The sequence below is a fragment of the Halichoerus grypus genome, chromosome 13 (genome assembly GCF_964656455.1).
Source record: "Halichoerus grypus chromosome 13, mHalGry1.hap1.1, whole genome shotgun sequence".
Taxonomy (NCBI): domain Eukaryota; kingdom Metazoa; phylum Chordata; class Mammalia; order Carnivora; family Phocidae; genus Halichoerus; species Halichoerus grypus.
Genome location: NC_135724.1, coordinates 854173 through 881050, shown reverse-complemented (window position 1 = coordinate 881050; position 26878 = coordinate 854173). Strand labels below are relative to the sequence as shown.

Sequence of the window (26878 nt, the reverse complement as noted above, 5' to 3'; positions counted from 1 at the left end):
TCTGTAGAGTTTTGTACACCTTTTGTTTGATTTATTTTTAGGTAGGTAGATTTTGTTGATGCTGTTTCGTTTGTTACCTTCTTAAAATTTCATTTTCTGGTTACTGCCATATAAAAATATAGTTGCAGTGAAGCCTTTTATTCCCAAATTGGTTTCCCATTAAAAATATTAAATGCATACTTTGCATTTTAATTACAGATCCCAGTCAGATGTTGAGCACTGTCGTCTCAGGAACTTACCCTGTCTTGGGGCGCCTGGGGGGCTCAGTCAGTCAAGCGACCGCCTCTTGATTTTGGCTCAGGTCATGATCTCAGGTTGTCCTGTTGAACATTCTCTCTCTCCTGCTGCCCCACCCCTCTAAGAAAAAGAATTTACCCTGTTTGGCCAGCTGATAGTTTTTTAAATGAGAAACTTGGTGACTTGTAGCACAAGACTCTTAACTGCTGTTGGTGAGGTGCTGAGGCCGCCTCAGGGCCCCAGGGAAGCCATCTCCTATCCGTGTGAGGGAGGCAGATGGTGGGTCCCTGACATGTAGGTGCGGAGGCTCACAGAAACACTGGAGAAGAAAGCACAGTGACTCCTGTCAGTTTGGGCTGCTGATGTGCGAGACCATAGTGCAGGGTGACCCTGAACAGGTCAGTCCCACCATTTTTATTCCAACTCTGTACACTCCCATGTGTGTTCGGAGCGATGGGGTGGTCGCTTTGAAGATGCTTGCCCACGTCCAGATCTTACTCCAGCCCTTTTCACTCACGGAATTGGCCAGGCCGGAGCCAGCTCCTTAGTAGTTGTGGGCTCAGCATGGCCCTGACCGTCCTGACCGGTCCTGAATCACTCTTCTGCCCCTACCCCACCTCACGAGCTGTGTGTGGACAGGCTGTGAAATTAAGCTTCCTTCCTCTTCCTCCGCTGTTGAGATGGTGATGTGTGTGACCAGTGGCTGAGGGGCCAGGAGCCGACGTGACCTCCTGTTGGAGAAAGCTGTTCCAATGATTGGATTTCAAAAGGGGGAAAGATCTGCAGCCTCCACGTCGGCTATTCTGTAACAGTGTTTTTGCTTGGATTTGAAAGAAATCAGACCAGAGGAGAAGTAGATGCATTGTCATGACATTAGTGAGAACGAGAATGATGGCGGTTGGCTGCAGTGAGCGGTTCCCCTGTGCCAGTTGTGGGCCAGACCACAGAGGTTCCAGGGCCGCGTCCCGGGCCGGCAGCCTGAGTCGTCCGTGCAGAGGGCTCACAGTGGAGAGGGTGCCTTTCAGCCAGAGACCCCAGTGGGCCCAGATGTATCTCGCCTTGGAAGAGCTTCCGAGGGCCACACTGGGAGGTGCGTGGGGCCAGCTGCCTGGTTGTGCGGAGTTGGACTGGCTGAGAGGCGAGGCTCTGCCCGCGTGCCCGCCGGTACTCCCCATGTCTCTCCTGCCCACAGTCCGTTACTAGTTGTGCATCTAGAGAGGAAACAAAGATGGTGAATTTGCACACAGGCCAGATGACATTGCGGCACTTCACGCAGACATTGTGCACGCAGCCCTGTGCACACGGACCGTTCTCGTGGAGTGGGGCCCCAGGATGAAGCGTGAGCCCCTGAGCTCTGGGAAGACACGTGAGCTGAAGCCTGCCTGAGGCCTATTGTCGTAGTGACAGGCAGATGGGAAGATGGGGTGTGCCGCCGTGGATTATAGGTACTTAAAATAGTCTGGGAAGAATTAATTCGTTTAAATTCTAGTCATTATGGTGCCATTTCCTACCATCATGTCATACTTATTTTGAAAGGAAATTGAAGAAAAATTAGCTTACCTGCGGTGGATCATTGTTTAAGAGAAATCTGATGACCAACGCTCACTTCAGGCAATTCACAGCAGCTTCTTCTGTAGTTTAAAATGCTCTTCATGTAAGTTATATGATTATCCTTTAGGAGGAATATGTGTCTCACCTTGCTGTTTTCTTGAGAGCATTGTTTTGTAAGGACAGTTAATCATCAGTCAAGTATCAAGGCTCTGAGAGATTCTGAAGGACACAGAGGAGTGTAGAGTGCATCTCTGGGAGTCCTTCAGGCCTGCATTTCCACGTGCCCCCACCCTGGCTCTTTGAGGACACCTTCCTGCCCGACCCAGAACCTTGGGGCTCCACACACACCGCCCCGTCCCTGCTTGGAACTCGGTAGGACCCACTTAGAGCATGGGAGGGAAGGCTTGAGGTAGAACAGGCAGGTACCGTGGGGTTATTTGTCCTTTGATTACTTTGCTGGATAAAAGACTTGCCTTTGTTGACTGTTTACTTTCTTGGTTGTCGTTTTGGTCATTTTATTCAGTCTGTTGTGCTTTCCCCAAAGTAGTTGGTGCCATGTCAGCAAGTTTTACCACATTTAGATAAAAACAGTAGAGAAAAACATTTTAATAAGCGAGATTTGACCAGTCTTTATTTTATGGACCTTGTGGAAGCATGTGTAGTTAAAGGGAAGTGCGACCAGAGATCTGATTATGGGGATGAGTGGTCCCAGGGAGCATCCACAGCTGGGCTGTGTCCGGCCCAGGAAGCCAGACTGGAGGAGGAGACCGAAGCTCATTGGAGGACAGCCACAGGTGCTGACCTCTGATGGAGTTAGGAAGATCCACCAATGGGAATCACGCAGCAGCACTTGGGGAAGGCTGTTGGGTGGGAAATGGCTAAGGTCATAAGAGCTCAGAAATTAATCAGACCAGAAATGAAACTCTTTTATGTTAATTATTAGTGTGGAATTACTCTTGTTAAAGTAAATCGGTTACTTATGCATTTATGTTTTGTTTGCCTGGAGCACTTTTGCCTGCATCTTTTTTCATGTAGAATGTAGCCTGACGGACTCCAGTGTTGAACTAGGTAACGGTGGGTCCGTCCCCCAGTCAAGATGCACAGCCTCTCGGAAATCATACTGCCCCTTGTCTCCTCACATCCGGCCTGGGTGCTCTGTCATATTTTTGAGCACCAAGGCTTGATTAGACGACCTCTGAGATTCTGAGACTCTCCTCAGACCGCCGAGGAGCTACGGCCCCGTACCCTCCTCGTGATCCGTGGCGTGTGTCCTCCTGGAGCAGCTACGGTGCCCGGGAGCTTTCAGTGCAGACCCCCTCGGCGTGGCTGATCCCGGCTTCAGCCATAAACAGCCCTCATCCACAGTGAGAACCTGTGGAGTATATTCTGCCATAAGACAATTCACTAATTACTAGAATTTTAGCTCTCTTAGTTTAGGGCAACCTTTTCGTCATTACGTGGCATGCCTGTTTTTAGCAGCTAATATGTGTAATTACATTTAAAATAAGTGGCTCCGAGTGCTGTAACAGCATTTTGATATTAGTGTTGTGACCTAGCAGTTGTCTTCTGGTGCCTGAATAATTAATTTGTGTCTAAGAGCTTTTCCGTTTGATAGTTGCCGAACGCGGGGTCTCCTTGTGGTAGGCTTGCTGGCTTGCAGTGACCCTGAGCTGCCATCTGGTACAAATTCAGAGCGCTGCTGTCATCTGCTAGTAATTGCTGGCACCTGCACGTTGCAGTCCCCCAGAGCTGAGAGTGTGTGAGCAGGACGCACATGGCCCTTTGGAGTGGGGTCCTCCACACACGCACACGTGGACCCCTGGGAGGGGAGCACAGCCATGGGCTGTGGGGTTTCTCAGTACAACCATGTGGAAGTTCATCTGTATTTTCATGCACAAGGTATGAAAGATGGTGACCGTTTGGGGAAGGTAATTAATTCACTAAATCCTGGCGTTGTGTTTGTTTTATGATTTGCTTTAATGGGTCTAGTACTTAGTAGCCTGTTTAGGCTGGTAGGATTGTTTCCACGACATTTTACAGAAGACTTCTTTAAATCCTCTTCTGTGAGCGGATGAACTTTAGTCAGGGCACTGGCCTCTAGCACCATATGATATTAATGTGTTTTACTTGTAATTTAGAGCACAGAAGAGTGCCCTGATTTGAAGGCTAAACTGTCCCCCGTGGCAGTGGCGCAGCTGATAATCGCGAACTAGAAAGATGTGTATATCAAATAGTTTACAAAATGAAGCCAGCTGTGTTTCCCTACATACTGTGGCTTCCTGACATGCATCATTAAACCTTATTAGCTACTTCCTTTTACAAAGATTCTTGTAGTCTTGAACATTGCATATTAACATTTTCTGCCCCTCCAACTGGAAATTATTTGCTTTATTGTAGAGTGTCAACTTGCTCTAGTTTCTGATGCGTTCTAATTGGTACTTTGGAGTGTAATCATCGTGAGATACCACGCCATGCATTTCTTTATTTGGAAATTAATACAGACCTTTTCACTTTATCTGTCAATCTGGGCAACTTTTCACACAATTCCTAACTCCTGGGATTGCTTACAAGCCATTAAGTATGAAATGGTTCATAAAATGTCTTTGAAAACATAAAGTAACACAAAAATTTTAGATGTTTAAAATAGTGTTACATTTTGCCAAGATACCACTAATAAAGCTCTTACACAGACAGTTCTCATAATAAAGGAGGTAAAGCGAGATGGAAAGTTTCTTCAACCACCTCAAGTTGTCGTTTAAAATTTTCAGCAAATCTGCTAAATTCCATTTTTCTTGAAAAACAAGAACGTAAATCATGAGAACCGTGGACTGACTCAAAATTAGATGTTAAACCCACTGGCCACTCTCCATCGGTGTCTCTCTCTCTCTCTCTCTCTGCCATTCTTCGTTGGCCTTAGAAGGGGGTTGGTCGCTGCTGATGCCGACTGTGGGGGTGCACAGGACACGGGCAGGACGAGCCCCTGTGTTCACGACAGCGTCCTCCCCAGATGTTTGAGACACTGGTCCCCAGTGTGTTATGGATCTACCCTGCGCTTGATGTGGGCACGGTCAGGGGGCGTGCGTCGCATTGCCAGGGAGCCTCACGAGTTCCCTGAAACCGTGATCCTAGCTGGGGTTCCAGTAAATATCTTCGTCATAGATCTTGTCAAGTCAGCTAATGACCCTTGATTTAAAAGCACTGTTGACTGGTTTATGTAATGATAGGTGCCGGATATTCGGAGATTGGGGTAGGGACCGTAAGTGGTCCATAAATTCCTGCATGTTTACACAATAATCTAAGAAACATTGAGGGGAGACAGTGATGCGTGACCGGACACCACTGCAGCCTTCGTGTGACGTGGCGGCCGGCGGTACAGCGTGGGTCCCCGTGGGGCGGGCTGCAGAGGCTCACACGTGGAACCGTGCTCAATGAGACTCCACTGCTAGAGCAAGGAAGCATTCTTTTCCTGCTGCTTGTCATCCGTCCCCACCCCAAGATGTGTGACTTAGAACTAACAGCTTCATAGGCTGTGTTTAGTGTTTGACTCAAGTCCCTCATGAAAGCAGACTTTCTGGAATCTATTATATGAAAACTCTGTTGACTAAGGTTGGTAAACTCCCCTGCACAAACCATCATGTACATCGTGTTTGCTGGTACGCTGAAGGAAGAGTTTAGATGTAAGTAACGTTTTGAAGCTAATCACTGAGCAAGTTTCTGACTTTATTTTGGAGACTCCTCTGTATCGTGACCTCTTATGAAAGAGGACCTCAGGTTGGAAATTAAGGTTTCATTTTAAATTAATGGGACCTCATTTACTAAATTGAACCATTTCCTTAACCAAAATTTTATAAGGGAAAAAATACAGGTGGAAAGGTGGTAACCCCTGGCCCCATTACATACAATTTCTTACACACACACACACACACACACACACACACACACACACACACACACACACACACACACCCCGCTGCTCTGGCCATCCCCCCGTCGGCCCTGTGTGTCCCCACTGTGCACTGTGCGGGGGAAGGGCTGCTCTGACCTGTATCCTCCCCCAAACCCAGCCTTTTCATATCACCTGTAGTCCAGCGGCTCCAAGCCACTCACCAGAATAATTCCTTCAACACCTCATTTTCTGGATATCAGAAAGGGATCATGTAATTATTTTCTGGCTCTTTAAATAGAGTTCAGAGGGTCTCCTGAAGGGGAGCTGTCACTGTGCTTGGCAGTTTGAGGGTGCAGTAGAGTTGGAAGGCCTGGCTGTATGTTTGGTAACTCCCGTAACAAGTGGTCACGGAGCCCCGATTTTAGTACTGGTTCTATCAACATCCTTACAGTGCAGCACTGTGCTCCAGCCCGTAACAGCGTACACATTATATCTCATGAGTGAGAACGCGTCTTAAGGGTGTTTCTGAAACACACACACACACACAAGATACTTAAAACAGAGGACGTGCCGCACTGAGGAGAAAGTAGAGACGCACGCGTGCACCTGTCCCCGGAGGAAGACCGGGCCGGGCCGCCGTGGAGAGACGAGCGCGGGGGAGGCCAGCGCGGCAGGAAGCACAGTCTCCCCGCCAGCTCTTGGGGCCCCTGATGAAAGCCTTTCTGTGAAAGTATCGGTACCACTTAGAGTTATCATTAGAAAATCTGACTTTCATGTTGCTAGGGAACAAAGAAATGCCAAGAGCGTCGGGTGTACCGCAGGCCGCGACCCTGGGCGTGAGGCGGCTCTTGGACCTGCGCCCTGGGCTCCGTCCCTCCTCCCACATCCCTCCAGGCTTTGTCGCCTCAGCACAGTGACAACATGGTCAGACCCCAGACTCGTGGGTGTTGTGTTTGTAGATAGTCAGGATTTGAAAGTAGGTTAATGCTGTTTGTCGAATATCTGTTAAATATAAAATTACCAAAATCAACTGCTTATTTAATGACACTGAAATCCAAATGCCTGACTGGGAATTCCACTTACGTGAATGAGGTTGAACGTTAAGGTTTCTGGTGTCAGTGGATAGCTTAGGTTATTGAAGTAATTATTTTAAATTGGTGAGTGGCTTGGCGAAACCATTTAAAATTGATAGCTTCCTACCTACACTGTTAGGACAAAAATAAGGTTAAATATATGCAGGATCTTGAAACCATCAATGTAAGCTGTTGTTACCGTTTTATCAATTTAGTTTATAATAGATCTAAATCTTCAGAAGCCTTAGTCCCGTAGTACTCTGCTGATTACCTGCAGTATTCTGGACGTATTCTGGATGTCTGATCTCTAAACATGATTCCTTCTAGAACAGTACGTTTCTATTCAGGAAATTCCCCTCTTGTAAGTCCTTGTCAATTCTGTCTTGAATTCTGCATGGCAGAAATTAGATGTTTAGGGTAACCCTTTTAGGCAACAAAAAAAAATACATCTATGTACATAACATGTATTCAATATACTGAATTGGTTGAATTAGAGATCGAAGTTCTGCTTTCAAAAAGCAGGCTTTCGGGATTCAGAAAAAATAAGCATCAAACCTGAGCGCCCTCTGCTGGCTCCGTGGCAGCATGCCGCCCCTTGGCGCTTGCCGTCTCTCCCAGCTGGGAATCTTAGTTTACAAAGAGCAGCAAGACGTTAACGTGACCCGTGACCGCGGTGCACTCAGGTTATAGTCAGTACAGCGCTGGCATGTGCATTTTAGTTTTCTTACGTCCCTGATTTTCAAATAAATTATGTGGACTATTGTGAAACAAGATTAGGAATAGTGTACATTAGAAAATTACGGGGTTTTCTTAATGCTTAGTGCTGGATTTTGATGTAACTTGTGTACATGGAGTATACATTAAATTTCCAAATAGTTTCCAGGCTGTTTTGCATGTTTTCACTGACTCATTTTTGTTTTAAATATGGCATTGATGTGTCACAAGTCATATACACGAGTATTTGAAATAATTTATAATGTTAAAAATTAAACTTACCACTTATTTTTAAGCCACTGTATTGCATTACCTTTGATGACTTCTGATATATTGGTTATACTTTAATAAAAGTTCTAATACGACAGAGGAAGCTGTCGGACAGTAGGGGACGTGACCAGATTGTCTTTCAGGACCATACAACAAGCCTGCGTTTTGCAAAACAAATCTGAGATGTGTGTATACATATGTTCATAGACAATCTGCTATTTTTTTGGCATATCTGTCAGTTATAAAAAGTACCCTTTTGAGTGGATATGTGTCGTGTCGGAAATGCTAAAGCCAGTATCGAAATTTCTCCGGGGATCTGCAGGGTCAGCAGTTTGACCAGACAGCTTCATTGTGCACTTGACTTAGCAGGTAACTTGTTTGCAGATTTCAGGAAGGATTCCACCTTCAGCAGCGTGTTTACTGTCAGCCAGCTGACACGTGGTCTGACAGTGGACCTCAGTCCCAAATTTGTGTAAACCAGGCTCACTTAGGGTTTGCCTTGAATCTCCTGTCTCCTCTCTAAGTTTCTCCCATTGATATGCAGAGTGGTTTTACTTTTTGCTGAGTAGCTGATCCTCGCACGAGTACTTTTTTGTTCCTGTAAAAAATATAACAACCCCATTTTCTTTTTAAGTGTTCAGCACTTAAGGAAAACCATCTTATATAATAACTGTATAGGAAGCACGGGAAGAAACCTTAGTTGCTGAATATAGCAGTCAGGCAAAATTTGTTGGTAGGTAAAAATGTAGGATATGAAGTATTCTCTAACAACAGACTTTAAAATGTGTACTGTGTAAATATACATTCTTATTTTTAAAAATTAAGGTGATATATTGTAACATTAAGAATTGTCGTACTGATACTTATTTAGGGAGCTTTTAAAAGCACAGATTATTGAGCCAAAAGACTAAAATGGCTCAGAGAAACGCTGCCTATTTCGCAGATCACTGAGGCGATAAGCAGTAATAGCTCAAACACGTCTGCAGTGCGCGGCCAGCCTGTGTATGCAGCAGACACTTAAGACTTAGTAGTTCATGTCCAAAGATGAGTAAATAAATAGACTTGAGGAAAAAAATAAAAGGCTATATAGCATCACTTTTTAAAAACATACTTTTAATTTAAACTCCAAAATGGAAAAAGTTAATTGCTTAAGATTTAGGAGTTAAATGAGTTTCAATTATTTGAAATACATAAGTACAAATGAAGGTCTGAAGATTACTTATTTTTTTCTTGTTTCTTAAGATTCTACTAAAAGTGGAAAATATAGGGCTGATTTGTTTCAAAGATATTTAAAAGGAATGTGCTTTTTATAGGAATTTCAATTAGGTTAAAGTGTTGCCCTGTCTCAGTTTTCTAGTCAAGATCCAAATTCTGAATGATGAGGAACTGGTGGGCTGGTCCAAGAGTATTCAGCTGCTAAAAGATAAACAGCATTAACAACGTTATTTTTTTCCCTAAGTGATCTTTCATGTATAACGCCGTACTTCTGCCTGTGTAGAGTCGTCTTGAGTAAATTAGCTATTAGGCTTTTAGATTGGAGGCTTTTCTGTGTTTCAAAATGTGATCCATGTACAGGGATAATATAGGACAAATTAAAATAATATTTAGCTCCTTGCAAGAGTTTAAATTGGCTTTTTGACATTTCACATCTTACTGTTTTGTTATTCTAAAATACTCTATGTAACAGGTAAGTTAAATGTGAGTTTTAAAAGAATGGTGAAAGCATTTTGATGTTCACATCATGCTCCTCCAGGGATAATACCATATGGTCAGCACTTAGTGGGTGTCGAGGCCCGTTGTTTTGTCTCTTACTAAGTTTGTATAGCACGAGACCTTTGTTCCAGTTTGGGGTGTACATTGACTTCTTAGGGACCTGGTAGCACGATAGGGGTTTAACTTTGAGATGGATGGGACAGCGCTGCGTCTCAGAGATAAGGCGGGCTCTCATTCGTCCATTTACAAAAACCTGACTGATCTTTTCTTGATTAAGCAGGAGAATACCGTATTTACCCTTTATTGTTGGTATAAACCATTATTTTACTGAGAACCATTAGCTATTTAAAACTTGGTACATAAATTAAAGAGGAGCTAAATGGATTTGTGATCGTTGCCATTAGTAGCATTTTAGATTATACAGGCAATTATTGTGTTCATTATCCTAGAACAGCCCCTTTGCAGAACCATTGTGGTATCTTAGACATTATGCACAAATTTTCCCTTGGAGATTAAAATTTCCAGTAGCGTATTTAATTTTGTTATCACAGTTGTTTCAAATAAAACAAATATTATGACAAGTAGAAGAAAATTTGCTTTACTAATATAGGAAATTACAATAAATGTTGAAAATTGCTTGCTAGTGTACATAATTTACCTTTTCTTGCACAGTCATAATTACTTCGAGTGATTAATAATATATTTTATGGGTGGAAAGGTTTTACAATCATAGCAAAAGGTATTTGGTCTGTTCAGGTGTTTAAAGAAATTTTTTAAAGAAGGAAGAGATTCATATCAAAAGTGAAGTTACCGTCTTCTTTGTAAAACCTGTAAGTTTACAAGTTAACTAGTTTTTATACTGAATATTGTTTTTAAGAGTCCAGATTGCATTTTAAGCGAGTTGTAGAAACTTTTTAAGCATGTTTTAGAGAAACGAGTATAAAAATATTAACTATTAACTAAAGTGGACTTTATTAGAATTGACAAAAAAAAAAAACAAAAACAAATTTAGATCATGCTATGTACTGTAGCTTGGTTGCAGTGATTTTCCGGGAAGAATAATCATAGTTCAACAAGGGCTACCTGAAAGACTGCAAAGAACAACCCGTTATTGAAAAGTTGTATTTTGGGGCGCCTGGGTGGCTCAGTTGGTTAAGCGACTGCCTTCGGCTCAGGTCATGATCCTGGAGTCCCGGGATCGAGTCCCGCATCGGGCTCCCTGCTCGGCAGGGGGTCTGCTTCTCCCTCTGACCCTCCCCCCCCTCATGTGCTCTCTCTCTCTCATTCTCTCTCTCAAATAAATAAATAAAATCTTTAAAAAAAAAGAAAAGTTGTATTTTGCTCCGTAAACTTAAAAAGTTCCAAGTGATGAAGCTTCCTTTGGACCCGAGGGGTGTGGGAGAGGACCGCGCCGGCGGGAGTCGGGCAGCTGAGCCCCCGCGCCCTGGTCAGTCAGGAAGGTGTGAATGCTCGGAGTTATCTGCATAGCAGTGGGCAGGGCTGCTTTTCATTGCGGTCCTATAGGTGGCATTTCTCCAAAGGAAACTTTGTATTCGTTCCTGACTGGTTTTGTCCCAGCTCTTACAGCCTTTCACTGCTGGGATGCAGGGAGTGTGAGGTAGCGGTTATGCATTTTGCAAGACAGTGATTCTTTATTTTATTACAGAAAAAAGACCAACTCTGCGAGGCCAGATTAAATCATTCCTTTCACTTTTTAATGGGATTTGGATGAATAGAGTAAAATACGCACTCTGCATTCATTGATAGCATCTTTAGGTTGCGGTAATTGAGTCTTTCTTCCCTGACTGAATGAATAACGACTTCATCTGACCCTCGCGAGGCCTGACACTCAGGCCCCCTTTGTCACAGCACAAGGCTCTGGGCTTTGAGACATGCTCTACTTCCTCAGCGTAATTTTTCTTCATTCTAATCCAAAAACCTATTTTTCTCAATAATTCAAGCATAAACCATGTAGTAGTTGAAGTGGCGGAAATTGCAAGATACTTGTCCTCGCTGTGCTGCTCTTTAAGCGCGGCGGGTAAATCCGGGCGGCTCTTGGCGGCCCGCTTCCCAAGGGCTCTGACTGGGCGGCCTGCCGAAGTTTCCAGAAGCTCGCGAGGGCTCCTGTGCAGCCTGCCCGGCCCCTGGGGAGGGGCCTGCAGGTGGAGGGCCTCGCGCTGCCCCTGGCCCGCCGGGGGCCGCTTGTGCAGGACCGGAAGGCCCCTGCGGCCGCGCGCCAACTTGAGTGGCCCCGGCCCGCAGGCTCAGCCAGGGCGACCCCAGACCGCACCACGTTCCACAGGCCCCGCCTTTCTCCCCGGGGCGGGGGGCGGGGCCACAGGGACGGGGCCTCTGGGGTGGAGCGGGGAGCCTCTGGGGCGGGGCCGCGGGGCGGGGCCTGTCGCGGGGTTCCCGAGCCCCGCCCAGGACGCACGCAGCGCCGTGTCCTGGTGGGTGAGCAGCGAGAACCCAGGCTCTGGGCAAACGGCGGTGGTTCCTTCTGGCTTCTTGGGGTTCCCGTGTTTCCAGGCTGTTCTTAGAGGCCGAGGAGCGGCATCCGGCAGCAGCTGGCTCAGACAGGAAAACTGTGTGTTCTGTAATTTTATCGCTGGTCTTCATCTTATGAAGGCTGTTTCTTGCAGGTGGAATCTCAGTGGGCTCGTTTTTCGCCACCTCACACTCACTGTAGCAGAAAGCTCAGTAGACATTTCCATGGATTTAATGAGTGGATTTCCTCCTAGCTACACTTACCTGCACTTCCTGACAAAATTTGGTGTTTTTTTCTAACTATGGGTTTGAATGTTTTCATGCAAGTCTGTGGCAGATGCCAGTCACAACCACATACAGACTAAAGACTGAGACATGGGGAAAGCTAACCTCGTTCTGGCCAAAATTAGGAGTTTTCAAAAGTACTAAAAAATAAACCAAGTTACTAATTAACTAGCTCAGTAATTCTCAAATGTTTTAGTTTGAGAATTGTAGTATCTCGTTTATTTTATCAGAGTTATGGCAATCACTTTCTTTTTAGATTACTCTCTTTCACAATTTGTACGAGATTCGGGAGGAGCTCAGATGGTGGTGGACTGACAGAGGTGGTAGGACTCGGTCCCCGTCAGGGTCCCGTGAGTGAGGAGGAGGCAGGGTGGGCGGTCACCAGGGGCGACTGTGGGTTCTCCATGGCCGGCGGGGAGCCCACCTGGTTGGCAGGTGGGGAGCCGCAGCTTGGGGATGAGAAAAGCAAGGGTAGCCAGGGTAAGGCCAAGGCCACAGAGGTGGGAACTGCAGATCCAGATCTCAGTGTTTCCTCACTCAGCGAGAACAGGAAAACGTGTGTGGGCTTACTCTGTCCCAGGAGCTGTGCTTCGTCTTTCACCCCGAGTCTTGTTAGGGAGGCACTTCTGTAACCTGTTTTACAGATAAGAAGGTGGGTGTACAGTTTGCCCGAGGCCCTACTGGGAGGTGGCAGAGCCAGCATTCACATGAGCCTACATTTTGATTCCCGAGGACATGTCACTGCTGCGCGACCCCACCTCTCCCACTGTGTGGTTCTGAAGCCTTTTTGCAAAGCCCAAGACCCCACCCCTGTGTCCACCCACATGCTGTACCACACTGTGGTCCTTCAGCCAGGCAGCCTAGCAGGGGAGGGCAGCGTGCGGACCACCAGAGCTTGAGATCACTTCTGACTTGAGGAATGAACACTGCTTCTCACCGTTTCCCAGATCCCACACAGAATGCGCCCCAAAATGAGTTCATTCCCATGGACATAGCTTCCCCTCACGGTTTGCTCAGCTAGGACGCGATCCACAGAATGAATTTGGGGTTGTATACCTTATTGGGAGAACCTAAAGTGTAGGATTTGTGCACATTAAAAAGGTATTCAGTCAAGCTAACTACCTTGTCTGTTGCTTTTCTGCTTGATTCAGAGAAGGTTTTTTTAGAGACCCTCCTGGCAGAGAGGGATGACAGACACTGTCCTATTCCTGGGAGCCTCTACGTGAGCATAAAATCCTTACATGGGATGCACTTAAGCGTCAGTCAGCTGGCATGGCACGTGCAGAGAGACACACACATCCACCCTCCACAGACTGAGCAAGTCTCTGCCGTCCTCTGCGCCCCCACCCCCTGTCCCAGTCTGCCCCAGTCGGCTGTCATAGCATCTTCATCTTGAGAAAGGATCTGGGTGTTTTTTGGTTGGATACCCTGGACTCCCGTTGTCTCAGTAAATCCTTTCTGGGAATTTCCTGGGGATCATGACTCCCTTTCAGAAATTCTGCTTAAATTTCTAAGAGGCTTTTCAGGAGAAGAGTAAAGTTAATACCGTTTTGTATTTCATTATAGTTAAGGTCAGTACAAGAGGGAATTTAAGGGTGTCATTCATCACTATCATGTATTCACATTAGTCATGTTAGGGACATTATGGTTATGCCCTAATTCTGTGTTTTTCTTTCAGGTTGGTTTGTTGGACCTTGAACTCAATCAGCTGACCAAAGCACTGTTTGTGGCTTTAGTTGCTCTCTCGGTTGTTATGGTAACCTTACAAGGATTTGTAGGCCCGTGGTACCGCAACCTGTTTCGGTTCCTCCTCCTCTTCTCCTACATCATTCCCATCAGGTAGGTGTAAGAATTAAGAGAAAACAAGTAACTGGTTTCATTGAGTTTGATTTTATTGAAATTTATCTTTGTCAGCATGGAAGAAGTTACCCACACAAGGCTAAAGAGGAAGGAGCCAACAACTCTGATGAATCTTAAGGAATGCTTCTATAGAAAATAATATTTTGGGGGGGCAAAGTCAGTTTTGTTAGAATAATCTAGAAATCTGATGCTTTTCCTTATATGAATGTTTTGATAGTATATTCAAGAATTGGGAGATGTTTCTTGATAAAACAAACAGTTTTGTTTACTGCCAGTAGACTTTACTTCTAGTACCATTGAATTATATGTGTCACTAAGTTATATTTCAGAAACCATCTAATATATCTGTCAAGTGAGATAAAATAGTAAGACAGACTTTAATATGAACAATTTTTCAAAATGATAACCCATTTAACTTGAAATTGGGATCTAAATAGTTAATATTAGATGTCTAATGAGTTTACTTTACTAATATTTACAGTACGGATATATATAAGTCCATTCTAAAATATTTCCACAAAGTATATTTTAAAAAAATGCTTCATATATATGACTGAAAATTTTTACATGAATGAGCAGTTCCAGCCTAATCATGTGTAAAGCATGAAGCTAGAATAAGCATCTTCTGTAACCCAGAGCAGAGTGACGTAGACTGGAACAGTCTTGCGCAAGGATGGAAACATTCTGAAGGGAAGGGCTTCTTTACAGACCAGCTTTCTCCAAAAGTTTGTCTAAAGGTGCTGTCCCTTTCACTTACGTACGTCTCTAAAGCGGAGCTGTGGCTTGCCCCCGGGTGCCGTGCCCACGACAGTGTCCTGTGGACAGCCCGCTCACGCATCCAGCCCCCACTCGCTGGTTGAGACGGGGAGCTCATCTCCGCTCCTCCGAGAACACGCAGTCGTGTGCATTCACGGCTGTTTCTGCTGGAACTGGAACACCTGCTCCCGTGGACACTCTCCCCTTGACCGCCTCAGCGTCATGCCTGATGGGGCCAGCCTGCCTTCCCAGACCTGTGTGCCTCCCTCCACCACCACACCACACTCCAGGCTTGGCCCTTCTCAGCCGTGTGTGCTGCAGGAAGCCTCTCCTAACCTGGGCTCAGTGCTCACTGCCAGCCAGCCTCTTGGTATCACAGCAGCCTGTTTTAATTCTGCTGATGTCTCCACTGGTCACTGATACTTGGTCTTGCTTTTCTGATGCTCTGTGCTCACCACGCTCCGTGAGGATAGGGGCCGCGTTTGGCTCCGTGCTTAGAACAGAGTGCAGGGCGTGCCCCAGGGCTCGTCACACCCTCACTGAACGGACCGTCACAGAGGTCCTGCCCTGCTCTGAGGAGCTGCGAGTGTGCAGACCATCAGTCGAGCTGTCAGGCGGTGTCATCGTTAGCACCTAGATGCGTACCGAGTGCCAGCAGGGCGCTCTGGTGACAGAGCTTTGTCCCCAGAAACTCACTGGGTAAGTGGAAACAGGCAGAATATAGCTATTGATCAGTCTTCCCAGAACTGACCCCTTCAGATGGGATGGTCCAGCGGGTAGTTCCTGGTCTGAACACATTCAGCCCGGATGCCTAGTCACCATCCCCCCACAGCCCTGATCTGTGCCGGGCACGTCGCCCAGTGTCCCATGGGGACGTGGATGCGGTCGTAGGCCTGACGCGTGCGTGGAACCCGGCAGAGAGCGCCTTGGCTCAGCTTACTGCCGCTCCAGCAGCCCCAGCCTGGTGCATGGCACGCACCACGTCCTCAGTGCAGCGCGTGGAAAGAACGGCCCCAAAGGAAAGCCAGCTTGCAAATGTGATAAGTCTGTGTTGCTAGTGTTTTCACTCTTTTACAGCAAACACAATACAGAGTTGACTGCCAGACGTAGCACACCAGTGGGTATGTTTCCCAAAAGTAGCCTTGGAAGCCTCCCTTCCCTTACTCTCTGTGTCCGCTCAACCACCCATTTCTGTGGATTGTATCTGCTGATTTAGCTTGACATTGTTGCTCCCTAGATCAAGGACCTTGATGTCATTTCTGCTTTGAATGAATGTCACAGCTTTCCCCAGGAGCTTCCTGACTCGAGTCCGAGGCCGACAAGGATTCCTTCTACAATTCCCCACGGGAAAGAAGGCCACATGCCTAGCACCCCTCACACAGCCCACTAGGTACCAGCAGCACTTAGTGCTGGAAGGTGTGAGCTTCGGGCCCCACTGCCCAACAGGAACCCCCTGCCCAGTGTGAGCCAACCCCCCTGCCCAGTGCGAGCCCCCCTGCCCGGTGTGAACCAACCCCCCTGCCTGGTGTGAACCCCACTGCCCAGTGTGAACCAACCCCCTTGCCCAGTGGGGGCCCACCTGTCCGGTCTGAACCAACCCCCCTGCCTGGTGTGAACCAACTCCCCAGTGCGAGCCCTCCTGTCTGGTGTGAACCAACCCCACTACCAGATGTGAGCCCCCCTCCCCGGTGTGAGCCCCCCTGCCTGGTGGGAGCCCCTCCTCGCCTGCTCAGGCTGTGTCCACAGGGACCGGCCTGCAGGTGTTAGCTTGTTATCACACTCCTCTCTTCTCCTTCAACTGCCAACAAAAGTCTCCTGCTCCTGCATCCATCGAGCAAACACCTATTTTCTTAGTAAATCCTGTGTTTTGTTTTGCCTTGGTTTGTGCTTTTACTTCATTAATCTTGTTTTTCTTCATTTGTGTTGCTTTTGTCAGTCCTAAGGTGTTTTTATGATGTCCCTTTCAAGACTCTCATACAGTGCATAAGGCCTAGTGGGGACTCTGTTCCTTCTTTTTTCTGGAGCACCTCCATATTTAACTGGTGGAAACTGCTGAACACTATTCAAATTTTTATTATATTTTTTAATGAAATATTTTATTCCTATGGACTCTCTGATTTCTTCAGCATAATGACAGTATAAAGAGACTTCACATTTCTTTTGTCAAATTAACAGGAAAAATGAACTATAGTTATGAAATATACATTATAAGCATTTTTAGGCCGATACTAATTTTCAATGTTTTTTTTTGTATTTCAGTCGTATATATACTTATAGTAAAAAATCAGATAATACCTAATAACAAGAGAAAGAAATAGGTATTATCTGTAATTTTACTATTGATAAGAACTATAAAACTTTTCAGATACGTGTACATATACGGACTTATAAATATGAATGTGCATATTTATATATATATAAATATATCAGCATTTACACAAAAACAGACCTTTTTTTATTGTTGTTTAGCTTATATAGCCTTTTTAAAAGTCTTTACAAAATGAGGAATGTACTAAGTTTCTGCAAGTTTGTCTTGTTCCGGTTTTGCAGTCAACAGGTGTTTTTGTTGTTTTTTTTTTTAATTTTATTTATTAATTTGACAGAGAGAGACACAGCGAGAGAGGGAACACAAGTAGGGGGAGTGGGAGAGGGAGAAGCAGGCCTCCTGCTGAGCAGGGAGCCCGATGCGGGGCTCGATCCCAGGACCCCGGGATCATGACCTGAGCTGAAGGCAGACGCTTAACGACTGAGCCACCCGGGCGCCCCATAAGAAACTTTTTTTTTTTTTTAAAGATTTTATTTATTTATTCATGAGAGACAGGGAGAGAGAGAGAGAGGCAGAGGCAGAGAGAAGCAGGCTTCCCGCCGAGCAGGGAGCCCGATGCGGGACTTGATTCCAGGACCCCGGGATCATGACCTGAGCCGAAGGCAGACGCTCAGTGACTGAGCCACCCAGGTGCCCCTCCAGTCAACAGTTTTATATTTACATGTTCAGTCAAGTGTGGAGAGACTTACTAGACAGAATTATACCTGCACCTCTTTTTAGCTCCAAAATGTCTCACGCCTACTTCAACACGATCCTTTGCCTTGTTTTTCACAGTTTGAGAATGCAGTTAGACAGATGTGGCAGAAGGAATGAAAACTGTAAAATGTGAAAAGCCTAGGATGCTGATTTAGGGAATTCATGTTTACATTTGATTCAACAAAGTTTGTTTTCCTTTTGCAAAGTTTCCATAAAATATGAATAGTAATATGTTTTAGTATTTGCTAAATACGCTTTCCAATTTAATAAAGGATAGATTAAAAAAAAATTTTTTTTTTGAAAGTGCACAGTTTTGGAAAGTTAAGTGCTTTTTCCTCTATTGACCTAACACGTTTTTAATGGAAGTACAGTGTTACATTAGTTTCATTAGGTGTCCAGCATAGGGTTTGGGCAACTCCGTGCCTTAGCAGATGCTCCCTGCAGTAAGTCCGCTCACCGTCGGTGGCCGTGCAGTTACTGGTCTTACCAGCGACACTCCCGGTGCTGCACGTCTCATCCCCGTGACGGGGGATATTTTTTAACTGGAGGTTCATACTTGTTAATCCCCTTCACCTGCTTCACCCTTCCCTGTAGTAACCACCCATTTGTTCTCTGTGTCTGTGAGTCTGTTTCTGGTGTGTTTGGTTGGTTCAAAGGCTTTTCAAATTTAACAAACTTAGGCTGTTTCATAGAAATTTTTCGTGACAGAATAAAATATTTTTGAGCCACCTCATATAATTTACTTTGTCTTTCAAGGAAAACATTTCAGGGTTTAACTCTTGTACTTGAAATGGATATATGTTCCCTGCATTGTTTGTGTCACTCGTAACAAAACACAAACTGTCGGAGTTCTTCGTGGCCCCGTCAGGCCAGGCACTTGTGGTTACTTGTTGGTTCAGTAGCTGTTCTCCCCACATGCTTTCCAAGTGTTGTGTCATGTTCTAGCTGATGGTCCAGAAAACTCCTATCAGTGCTGGGTCAGAGGGACCTTTACTCTCACGGGGGCACGCGTGGGCGATGGGGGTAGAAAGGTGCTGACAGTGAGGACTCTGTCCCTTCTGAGAAACACGTGGGCCCGTCTTGTCTAAAGCACTGCAGTTGGTGGGGGCCCTGTGGTTTGGGCAGCGGGGCCCCCATTCTGCCACCTAACTGCCCGAAGGAGTGAGTAGCCCGCTCTGCTCAGAGCGCTGCACAGTAAGAATCGAGTGTCGAAAATTTCAGGTAACATGGGTACAGAATTTGCTTCAGAACCTAGAAATTAACTCTCTTAACATCTCAGGAGGGCCTCCTTTTCCATTTAGCATGCTTGGGGAAAAAAGTGTTTCCAACCTAGGAAACCAGTCAATGGTGGTGGAAATTTGCAGCCTGTCCAGATTGCAAAAGATACTAATATTAGAAAATTCACGGTTTGTAAAGCATGCACAGGATAGAGGCCAAGGGTGTCGCTGGACAGCTTTTTGCTGAAGAGGTTAGGTATGTGACTCATGGACTCACTCACCCACTTGGCCGGAGCCTGGAGCGGATGGGGTTATCCAGGAGAGATGTGTGCAGAAGCCTCTTGTCAGGTCGTGTGGACCCCCGTAACACACATGGGAGACACACAGAGTTTTTGAGAATCCTGGATCAGCAGGAGCACTACCAGCTTGAGCTGGAAGGAACAGAGACAGGCTAAAATGAGGGAAGCCTGTTGCACCCCCCAAATCCGACAGGCAGGAAACAGGCTGATAGAGCTGCCCCGCTGCAAACTGGTGCTACCCTTGCAGAGAAAGGCAGAATCACTGAGGCCACAGGTGCACAGGCCTGGACCTACAGGCCCAGAGAGTGGAGCATCCAGTCACAGGAGACTGTCCCCAGCTCTCCTAACCTGAAAGAGTTGGCCCTACTGGGCAGGATACGGGTGTTCTTTTCAGGTCCATGTTTTACTGATAGTCTTTCTCAATCTATAGCTTGAATTTTTACTATTGGTGAAATTATGAACAAATGTTAATTTTGTATAGTCAAATTTATAAGTCTTTTTTGCTGTTGGTTACACTCTGTCTGTATGTTGTTTAGGAAGCTGTTCTGTGCTCCGGATGCTGGAGCTGTCCTCCTGCATTAGCTTCTGAAAGCATAGCAGCGTTGTCTTTGACAACCTTTTTTTATAGCGTGAAACAGGATTTTCATGTATCACTACCACACCAGTTGTCTCAGCGTGCCTTGTAAGAAAGACTGTTCCTCAGTGACGAGAGCCCCTCTGTCATACGCTAGGACTCAGACACGCATAGGCCGCTCTGGGTCTCCTGTGCTGTCCCCTTGGGGGGTTTGCCTGTTCCTGAGCCGGAACTCACACACCTTTGTCCCGAGTTAGTGGTTCCTAGAAAGGGCCTTCCTCCTTGTGCTCTTCAAGAGCAGCCTTGTTCTCACTGGCTGTTTGCATTTAATACTATATCTTCCAGACCATGAATCTAGCCTATCTCTAAATTTTTCCTTAAGATTTTTTTATTTAGGGGCACCTGGGTGGCTCAGTCATTGGGTGTCTGCCTTCGGCTCAGGTCATGATTCCAGGGTCCTGGGATCGAGCCCCACATCGGGCTCCCTGCTCCGTGGGAAGCCTGCTTCTCCCTCTCCCACTCCCCCTGCTTGTGTTCCCTCTCTTGCTATGTCTCTCTCTGTCAAATAAAGAAATAAAATCTAAAAAAAACAAAAACAAAAAAACGATGTATTTATTTATGGGGGGGGTGGGCGGGCAGAGGGAGAGAATCTCAGGCAGACTCCCTGCTGACCGTGGAGCCCACACAGGGCTCGATCCTGTGACCCGGAGATCATGACCTGAGCCGAAGTCACGAGTCAGCTGCTCAACCGACTGAGCCACCCAGGCGCCCCAACATAACTCTCTTAATTTTTTAGGTATTCTGCGGTATCTCAAATTTTAAAAAATTTCTTAGAAATCTTGCACAACTTTTATTAGAGCTATTCTTAGATACTTGATATTTTTCAAATGCTGTTGTAAATACTGTAGGTTTTGAAAGAACTGTTTCCTTTGTATTTGTTACTGGTATGGAGAAATCAGATGACTTCTGTAAAATGATTGAATACATCAATTTTGGTAAAACCTTATTGATTTCAATTATTAATCTGTGGCTTATTGGATTTTCTCTATAGGTAATTGTATCATCAGTAAATAATGACAGTTTTGATTCCTGCACCATTTATTTCTTTTCCTTATTGCTGTATCAAAGATTCCTGATATAACGTTAAGCAGAAGTACTAATAATAGACTGTTTTTGTTTCCAGCATAAAAGGCAAAACTTCCAAGATTTCATCAAGTATGCTATACATTTTTATAGAAACCCTTTTTATACTAAGGAAGTTTTTTTTTTAAAGATTTTATTTATTTATTTGAGTGAGCAAGAGAGAGAGCACGAGCGGGGGGCAGGTGGGGAGCAGCAGAGGGAGAGAGAGAAGCAGCAGACTCCCTCTGAGCAGGGAGCCCTGTGCGGGGCTTGATCGCAGGACCCTGAGATCATGACCTGAGCCGAAGGCAGATGCTTAACCAATTGAGCCACCTAGGAGCCCCCTGCGGAAGTTTTTCCTATTACTATTTTGCTAAAATTTGTTTTAAAATTATGAATATAGTTTTCGATAGATTTTTTAAATCTATTGAAATGATATTTTATCTTTAAATTTTTCCTTAATATTTTAATATGAAAAATTATATTGTTTGACTTTCTAATGTGGTACCTGCCTTTATTCTTTGGGGAAAAGATGCAACTTAATCATGATATACCATCCTTTTTGTGTTACTGGATCCCATTGTAATTTTTGTGGAATTTTTGCATTGGTCCATATGACTGACTCTGCTGTAACTTTCCTTGTGGTGTTTAGTGTCAGGAGCATGCCATTCTCATGAGTACATTGACAAGTCTTTCATTTTCTCTTCTCTAAAATATTTTCTGTAAAATTATAATGATTTATTCCTTGATATTTACACATTAGGGAGGCCTGAACTTTTTACTGTGAAAAGATATTTGGCAGAGTTGGTGTCTTTAATAGGTTAAATATATTTATCAAATAGTTGTAAATAGTTAAATAGTTAGAAAAGTTGATTTCAAGTTTTTAATTTCTTCTTCAGTCAGTTTTGCAGTTACAGTTTTCAGGAAATATGTCCCCTGTGCCCGTATTCAAGTGTATTCCCACAAGCCTGTTGATAATGCTTTCCTTTTACCTCAAATGTGTAGGGTCTGTGGTGTTGATCTTTGTCACTCACTCTTGATACTTGTTTCTCTTTTCTGTTTTTCTTGGTCAGTCTTCCAGTAGGTGTATCAGCTGTAGAAGGTTTTTGGGAAAACCTTCTTTAGGCTTTATTGATTCTTTGTGCTATATAATATCTCTCTAATTTATTATCTTCTCTCCTCACACCTTTTTTGGTTTGTGTTATTCTTCTTGAGGTAGATGTCTCAGTTATGAGTTTTCAGCCTTTTTTCCCAGTCTGAATATCTCAGTGAGGCTATAAATGCACACAGAAGTACTGCTTTGGCTACGTCCGAGACGCTTCTGTATGTGGTACTTTTGTTACTGTCAGTACAGAATTTCCACTGTGATTTCTTCTTTGACCTGTGGTTATTGTAAGCATATTTGCATTTTCTAATTATTATCTGTGTTCATATTTAGGTTTTTATGTTGTTGTCGAAGAGTGTGGCTTAGTCATTTCAGATGCATGAACGTTGCTGAGACGCATTGTAGGGCTGGGTGTTTGGTTGACTTAAACCTGGGTGTTGGATTGCTGGAATGTGTGCAAGTCTGTTAGGCTGAGATTGTTAATCTTGTTTTTTAGTTTCTCCGCACTCTGCTGGCTTTTCTGTGCCTTCTGTCACACTTGCAAAGCGTCAGGTGGAAATCTCCCATTGGTATTGGGAATCTATTTTCTCTGGAATTCTATTGCTGGCATTATATATTTTGTGGCTTTGGTATCAGATGTATACAAATTTAAACTTATATATTTCTGCTGAATTAAGCATTTTCTCATTATAAAGTGACTTTATCTCTGCTAAATTTTTTTTTTTTAAGAGTTATTTATTAGAGAGAATGGGGGAGAGAGAGGGAGAAGGAGGGAGAGAATCCTCAAGCAGACTCCAAGCTGAGCACAGAGCCTGACGCGGGGCTTGACCCCATAACCCCCAGACCATGACCTGAGCTGAAAGAGTCAAACCCTTAACCCACTGAGCCACCCAGGCGCCCCTCTGTGAAAGCTTTTTGCATTAAATTCTGCTTCGTGTTATGTTCATATAGCCATGCCGGCTGGCTGTAATGGGCTTGGCTTGCTCCATTTTGCACTTTCCCTTCTGTGTGTGTGTGTGTGTGTGTGTCTCTTACGATTCATTTTTACCTACTCCGACAAACTGCCTACGCAGTTACTGTGATTCTGTTGTATTTCTGGTTTAAACCTATCATCTTATTTTGTTTTTTTAGTATGACTCACCTGTTCTGTATTTTCCTCCTGTCTTACCATTTTATAATTCTTGTATAGTTCCACTGTCTTCTCTACTAGTTTGGAAGATTTTAAGCCGTATTTGTTCTTTTAGTAGTTAGCCTGTGAACTGAGATCGTTATTCTCAATCTGTCAGATCTGCAGGTAGTTACTTCCTTTACATTATTGTCTCGGAGTAACGTTTACCTCCCTGCACCCCTTCGACCTTGTGCCGTTTTTGTCGTGTATTTTAATTCAAGTCATTCTTAAGTCCCAAAGATACTGTCGTTTTCTACATTCCTTACGCATTTTGGTGTATCCATGTGTTTCTTCATTTCTTCTTATACGTCAGGCCTTTCATGTAGAATGATTTTCCTTCTGTCAAAAATTTATTGTTTTGTTTACTGTGGGTTTGTTGGAATGCTCTGGATTTCTGTTTGGCTTTCCTTCCTGAAACGATTCCACTGCGTGCCCCACGTTGCTCCTTGGTGCCCTCCGCCCTACGGCAGTTTTCCAACCTCTGTCTTGTTGTTGCTCTGCACTTGGGCACTGTGTGGGGACAGAAGCTGCTTTTCATACAATGCTCAGGATTCGGTGCATTTCTCGCGTCTGTGGATCGGTCCTTTCCCATCCCAGAAAACTGGATTGTCGTCCCCTTATATACTGCTCTGTCCCCTCTCTTTTGGGGACACGAATGTGAGACTTGTTCAGCGTCCTAACCCCACTCTTTGTTTCCCCTGTTCCTCCCTATTCTCCACCTCTGTCCCCATTCTCCATTTTGTACCATTCCCAGCAATCCGACTTCCTAGTCACCGACCTCATCTGTGGCTGCATCTGGGCCGCTGTCAAACCAGTTGAGTTCTTAATTTCAGTTACTGATACTTTTTAGTTTGGGAAATTCTGTTTGGTGTCTTCATCACATTGATTTATTCATTTTTACGTTTGTCTCTTCCGTGCAGATGTCTTTCTAGTTTTCACTGTGTTCCCTGTTTTACAGCCTGTGTCAGTCACGTGCGGGATCTGCTGCTTTTGTTGGTCCTTTCTCTTGTTTTTCCCTTCTGGCTCTCACTCGTAGTACAGTCCCCCTGAGTGCTGTGCTGTTTGTTGTTGGGTTTTGTTTTTGGTTTATTTGGGGAGGTTTTCTTTGGTAATTGTATTTGAAAGGCTAATTATATGAGTAATGTGAGATCAAAGATGAAAGTTATGTGTTTCTGAAAACTCTACACTTGCTTCTGCGGTGTACTTGGAGGTACCACCTGTCTTGGAACATCTTCCCCCAAATTGGAGATTCACAGTCACTGAATCATGTGAGCCTGGTGCCATCTCCACGTGCACCTGCCTCGCTTTCCAGCTTCCCCCTTAGTGTGACGGTGTAGCCCCTCACAGCCCTGCCTCCCATGGAAGGAAGGGCCTTTTGTTGGACCTCCACCTTTTGATGGTCCCGGTCTTTGTTTTTGCTCCTGCCCAGGTAGCCTGTTGAAGAGAGAATTCAAACTCTTGGGGCCTGGCACATGATCACTTAACCTTTGTAGAAACTGACGAGGGTTCAACCCAGAAATTCCTTACTATCTAGTCAGTTCCTTATTTCTTCTAAGAAATCTAAAAAATATTTTATACAGTATTTCTTATTGTTTTCAGTGGGAACATTGGTTCAAATAGGATAGCCTGCCATTACCCAAGATCACAGAACTTTCTTGCAGTTTTGTATAAAGAAAGTTAGACAAATTTGAATGAAACTTTCTGATTAACTTTGTTGGCAGTACTTTCCAAGGGTAGGTAAAATTTTCAGGCCCCAAATGTGATAAACTTTATTCTTGAGAATGAAGCAGGCTTTGTTTTAACAACAAAGTGCAACTATATCATAGCAAATTTGGGGAATGCAAGGTGACATTAAAAAAAAAATGTGACCTGGATAAATTATGGTCTATCTATACAATGAATACTATCCATTAATAAAAAGGAATAAAGTACTGATACATCGAACAACTTGGGCATTTATAGGACGTTCTTAAAGTTAGAAAATTATAATGATGGACAGTTCAGCGGTTGCCAGGGTTCAGGTTGGGGGCAGCTAGCACTGTTGGGGGTTAACGTGAGGACTGTGAGATGGAACTGTCTGATCCCGATGGTGGACGGGTGTGACACGAATCTGTCCTTGGGACACATAAAGCAGAAGAGTGTGTGTCAAACCTGACAGAGCCTGCATGAAGCCTGCGTTTGACTTAGTCGGGTTGTAACACTGGTTCTGCTCAGAGAGTGTGTTTCGTGGCCTAGGGTGTCACCGCTGGGGGAGCACCCGGGAACTCCCCTGGTTTTGCTACTTCTGTGAGTCTAAAAACGACTTCGAAGTTAGAAGTTACAAAAAAGCAGGGCGCCTGGATGGCTCAGTCATTAAGCGTCTGCCTTCGGCTCGGGTCACGATCCCAGGGTCCTGGGATCGAGCCCCGCATCGGGCTCCCTGCTCGGCGGGAAGCCTGCTTCTCCCTCTCCCACTCCCCCTGCTTGTGTTCCCTCTCTCGCTGTGTCTCTCTCTGTCAAATAAATAAATAAAAGCTTTAAAAAAAAATGTTACAAAAAAGCAAAACACTATCATCACCGTTGGTCCACGAGAGTTGGTATATACTTGGAGGTGGAGGTTTCAGGCTCTGGAGTCTGGGGGTTGTGAGTTTGCATTCTTGGGTTGAGGGCACCTCACTCTTGCTGTGGCCTCAAGAGGTCTCTTCTGTTCCTTCGCAGGGTAAAGTATTTACTGCACCAGTAGCTGGACTCACTCTTCAGGCCTTTGTCCTTCTGGCTCTTCTTGTTTCAGTTTGTGTTGTCTTTTCATATGATAATGAGCAGCTCTTTTATGTTTGCAAATATATTTATTTCATTTGCCTTTTAATTAAACTGTGGTACTTTTTCATGAAAGATCTATAGATGCGGTTTGTAAATTAAGTATAAGTTAAAGGGGGACTTTATGTGTCAAACAGGTGCAAAAAAGATGAGAAGAGCAACCTGTTGGGTGTGGCTCGAACAAGAAGCCCAGTGCCCTCTGGGTCTTCTCCCCGTCTGCTGACTCTGCCTTCTTCGGGTCAAGTGTCTTCTCTGCCCCGTCCTCCTCACCTGCTTACACAGATGGTGTGAGTGGCCTCAGGCTCATGTTCTGCTCCCGTAATTACACACTTTATTTGAACCAGTTCAGGAAGACTCCTGAGAGTGCACTGGTGCTCCCAGAGCCCAGAACCCAGCAGTGCCTCCCTGTGCATAGCCTGGATCCGCAAGGCCCGGTGCCCCGGCCCGACCTCGGAGCAGGGGTGGGCCTCTGCGGCCGCAGCCTTGCAGCCCGGCAAGGGCGTGACTCATCCCCGCTCTGTGTGCGGGGCCCCATAGTGGGGGCGCTGGGGGCGCCTCCTCCCACCCCTCCAACCTCTGCCCTGGTTTCACTGTGGTTACCGTCCCCTTCGGTAGCGAGCTGAGCTGAGCTTTTCCAACCTTGAAAAGCATCTGATTTTCTCCCTTCAACCTTTTCTTTTTCTTTTTCTTTTTTTTTAAGATTTTATTTATTTATTTGTCAGAGAGAGACCGCATGCACAAAC

General features: G+C 45.1%; 1 protein-coding gene across 7 annotated transcripts in view; it reads left to right on the top strand.

Annotated features, from left to right (window-relative positions):
* The window catches only part of ATP9B (ATPase phospholipid transporting 9B), a 251414-nt gene that overhangs the window by 147247 nt on the left and 77289 nt on the right, over positions 1-26878 (top strand). For 5 of the 7 annotated variants that reach the window (XM_078060152.1, XM_078060154.1, XM_078060153.1 and 2 more), the window contains 2 exons: positions 13895-14055; positions 26273-26422. In XM_078060152.1, coding sequence (XP_077916278.1) covers positions 13895-14055; positions 26273-26422 — 311 coding nt within the window. The remainder of the gene's footprint in view (positions 1-13894; positions 14056-26272; positions 26423-26878) is intronic. The other 2 variants (XM_036068816.2, XM_078060155.1) reach the window with 1 other exon arrangement.